The sequence below is a fragment of the Solanum lycopersicum genome, chromosome 5 (genome assembly GCF_036512215.1).
Source record: "Solanum lycopersicum chromosome 5, SLM_r2.1".
NCBI lineage: Eukaryota > Viridiplantae > Streptophyta > Magnoliopsida > Solanales > Solanaceae > Solanum > Solanum lycopersicum.
The window spans coordinates 62,280,221-62,284,078 of record NC_090804.1 but is presented as its reverse complement, the minus strand read 5'-3'; the positions used below and the strand labels follow the sequence as shown (position 1 = coordinate 62,284,078).

The 3,858-nt window shown below is 31.8% G+C and overlaps 1 protein-coding gene across 1 annotated transcript; it reads left to right on the top strand.

Moving 5' to 3' along the window:
- Window positions 1–878: 878 nt before the first annotated feature.
- On the top strand, window positions 879–3,642 carry LOC101261415 (probable pectinesterase/pectinesterase inhibitor 12). The gene is made up of 2 exons (XM_004240069.5): window positions 879–2,123; window positions 2,708–3,642. Exons 1-2 carry the CDS (start codon window positions 1,070–1,072, stop codon window positions 3,394–3,396), a joined length of 1,743 nt encoding a protein of 580 aa, XP_004240117.2. The 5' UTR covers window positions 879–1,069; the 3' UTR covers window positions 3,397–3,642.
- Window positions 3,643–3,858: the final 216 nt, after the last annotated feature.

Genomic DNA, 3,858 nt, shown 5'->3' with positions numbered 1-3,858 from the left:
GATAAAAATAGTTCTTCGGGACATAAAAGATTCTAATCAGCATAAGAAAAAGATCATTAACAACAAAAAAATTCAATCTATTTTAAGTGTCGATCGAAGAGTTTCACGTCAGATTAAAAAATTTGAATGGTTATTTATTTTTTTAAGTTAATTTTGAGGTCGAGTTAAATTTATATTGTTGATGGATAAATGTTCATGCTCAACAATGAATTTATAAAAAAATATTTGAATCTTAATATATAGGCAAGGGAAGCAAGCTTATAGTCGGGTCTTTTCCGGTGGAAAATTATATTATCTATATGTGATTAATGTTTATTTATTTTATGTTTATAAGTAGGTATTGAATTTCTTTATCTTATTTGTGCATATAAATTTCTTACTGAAAACTCTGTTTATGCACTATACAGGAATGATAAAGAAAATATCTCACATTGATAAATAAATAAAATTCTAAACGTAAACTTTGGACTAGCTTTGAAGAGTCTCACATCAGAAAAAAATAGTTATTTTTTTTTCTTTTTAAACTAATTTTAAGGTCGAGTTAAGTTCATACTCGTAATTAATAAATTTGCATGCATTGAATTAAACAATGAATTCATGAATCCTAATATAAAGGCAAGGGAAGCAAATTTATGGCGGGGGATCTTTCGATGAAAAATTAAACTATTTATATGTGATTAAAATTATATTTTATATTTATAAGCAGATATTAAACCTCTTTAATTAATTCGTGTATTTAATTTTTTCAATTTTAAATTTCTTACTGAAAACTCTGTCTATACACTATATATAAGGATGATAAATAATAAAATAAAATATCTCACATCGATAAATAAATAAAATTCTAGACGTAAACTTTGGGCTAACTTTTAAGGTGTCAAATCCAAGCACCATAAGCTCCCAAATTATGCACACTAAAATATCATTATAATTGACAATTTATAGTGATTTTCATCAATTTTTCCAACAATATGATAGTCATATTAACCTTTAAAAGAATATACACACTTCACTTTATATAAGAAGTGAAATTGTTGGAGCATTTCACTTCATTCCCAACTTAGTCATAATGGGCTCCTCCTCCTCCTTTATTACTACTAAATTTTTGTTGCTCATATTAATTTGTTCAACTTCTTTCATCAAAACAACAAGTTCTTCTCTTAATTCTTCATCAACATTGAACACTACTACTCATATTTCTTCCTTAAAATCATTATGCAATTCCACTCCATATCCAAAATCATGTTTCAACACAAACAAGTTGTCAATCTCCATTAACATTAGTCCAAACATCTTAAACATTCTCATACAATCTCTTCAAACAGCCTTATTAGAGACAGGACACCTCACAACTCTGTTCTCCTCCGCTGGACGTTCAAATCTTGTCGAAAAACAAAAGGGTATTGTGCAAGATTGCAAAGACCTCCATCAAATTACAATATCTTCTTTGAAAAAATCCGTCTCTCGGATCAATACTGCATCAGCTAACTCCAAGCATTTAGCTGATGCAAAAACGTTTCTCAGTGCAGCACTGACAAACAAAGCTACGTGCTTAGAAGGACTCGATTCGAGTAGTGGATCGTTGAAATCTACATTGATTAACACTCTGAGTAGTACTTACGAGCATGTTAGTAATTCGCTATCTATGCTCTCAAAGTACTCTGTTAAAAAACAGAGCACTCTGTTTTCAAAACAGGGGAAAAAACAGGGGACTCTGTTTAAAAAACAGGGGAAAAAACAAAGTACTCTGTTTAATAAACAGGGGAATGGAAATAGGCATCGCCGGCTGTTGTCAGCCAGCGAGCCGATGTGGCTGTCTGGGAAAGACAGACGCATATTGCAGAGCGATGATGATTATGATCAGAATGATGATTTGACGTATACAGTGGCACCTGATGGAAGTGGAAATTTCAAGACCATAAGTGAAGCTATCGATTTCGCCCCGAATAATAGTTATGATAGGATATTTGTGTATATAAAAGAAGGTATTTATCAAGAAAATGTTGAGATTCCAAGTTGGAAGACTAACATTGTTCTTCTTGGAGATGGAAGTGATGTTACTGTAATTACTGGTAATAGAAGTGTTGTTGATGGTTGGACTACTTTCAGATCTGCCACTGTTGGTAAATTCATCACTTATCCTTTCTATCTCTCTCCCTTTTTTTTCCGTATTTGTATTAAGATTCGATCAAATATAATATCGTGCTTGAAAACCTCATTTTAATAGGTAAAAACTCTCTAAACACCAATAAAGATGACCTCTTATCTAGTAGGGTTCAAACCCGAGATTCATTGATAAAGTAATAGTACTAACTTTTCCATCGTAAACTTTTTTTTTTTTTGGGTGGGGTCCTTACTGTCTTCCGTTAAATCTAAACAAGTCCAAAGAAATAAACCTATTTTTTTTTATAATTGAAATCATTTTTTCTTTTTCTTGTGACCAATTCTCAATGGTTCGAAAATGAACTTATTATCTCTTCATCTCTTGTCTTTAAATTAGACATTTTGAGTAAAACGCGTGAATTCTTATTATTAAAGATTTTTTTTTTATATAATTACAATCAATTGTCTACTAATAATTTGACAGTGGATTTGCTATGTACGTATATTGTTAATGCATTGAACTTATATTTCTTTTTAAAGTATAGTTTCTAAATATACATATATAAATTTATTTGAATTTTTTTAAATTTTGATTGTTTTTCAGCGGTATCCGGTGAAGGGTTTTTAGCCCGTGATATAACTTTTGAGAACACAGCCGGACCCGAGAAGCACCAAGCGGTTGCTCTTCGTATCAATGCAGACTTAGCTGCCGTCTACCGGTGCACCATAACCGGTTACCAAGACACTCTTTACGCCCACTCATTCAGACAATTTTACCGCGAATGTGACATCTACGGGACAGTAGATTACATTTTTGGTAACGCGGCTGTTATTTTCCAAGGGTGTAACATAGTGTCTAGGCTACCCATGCCTGGTCAATTCACCGTAATTACAGCTCAATCACGCGATTCACCAGATGAATTTACTGGCATTTCTATTCAAAATTGTTCAATTTTAGCCACAGAGGATTTGTATTACAATTCTAGTACCATTAATAGTTACCTAGGTAGACCGTGGAGAGATTATTCTCGTACAGTGTACCTAGAATCTTATATAGACGGTTTTATTAATCCGGAGGGGTGGAAAGAATGGTCCGGAAATCAAAGTTTAGATACGTTATACTACGGAGAATACGAAAATAGTGGGCCTGCCTCGGGGGTCGATAATCGGGTTACGTGGTCGGGTTATCATATAATGGACTATTACGATGCAGCTAATTTTACGGTATCGGAGTTTATTACAGGGGAAGAATGGTTAGATTCTACTTCTTTTCCTTATGATAATGGGGTGTAATTAATTAGTACTAATTTAAAATTAGTTTATTTAATTTCTTCCCACTAATCTATGCCGTGGGTAATATATAGTTCTTAATTTTAATTTACTGATATAGTTGCAAAAGCAGCATTGTAACGTGCTAAGGTTACTAATAGATGAAAATTAATTATATATGTGGAGACGAGTGGTTTATCTGAACGAATTTAAGATATAAATTTGATAATTGTCAATGTCATTTATGAAATTATATACTAAAAACTTAATATTTATGAAAAAATATTTAGTGCCTTTTACATATTTGTGTTTATGAATTCATGTCAGAAAATATTGAACTAGAGCTAACCACAATGTAGCATATGGTCTAAGTGAATTTGGTTTTTTTATAATTTTTTTATTATACTTGTTAATATATTAAAGTGAAATTTCATTAAGTGGAGTCTCGGGAGAATATAATATATGCGGATTTTATCAGCATCTCAT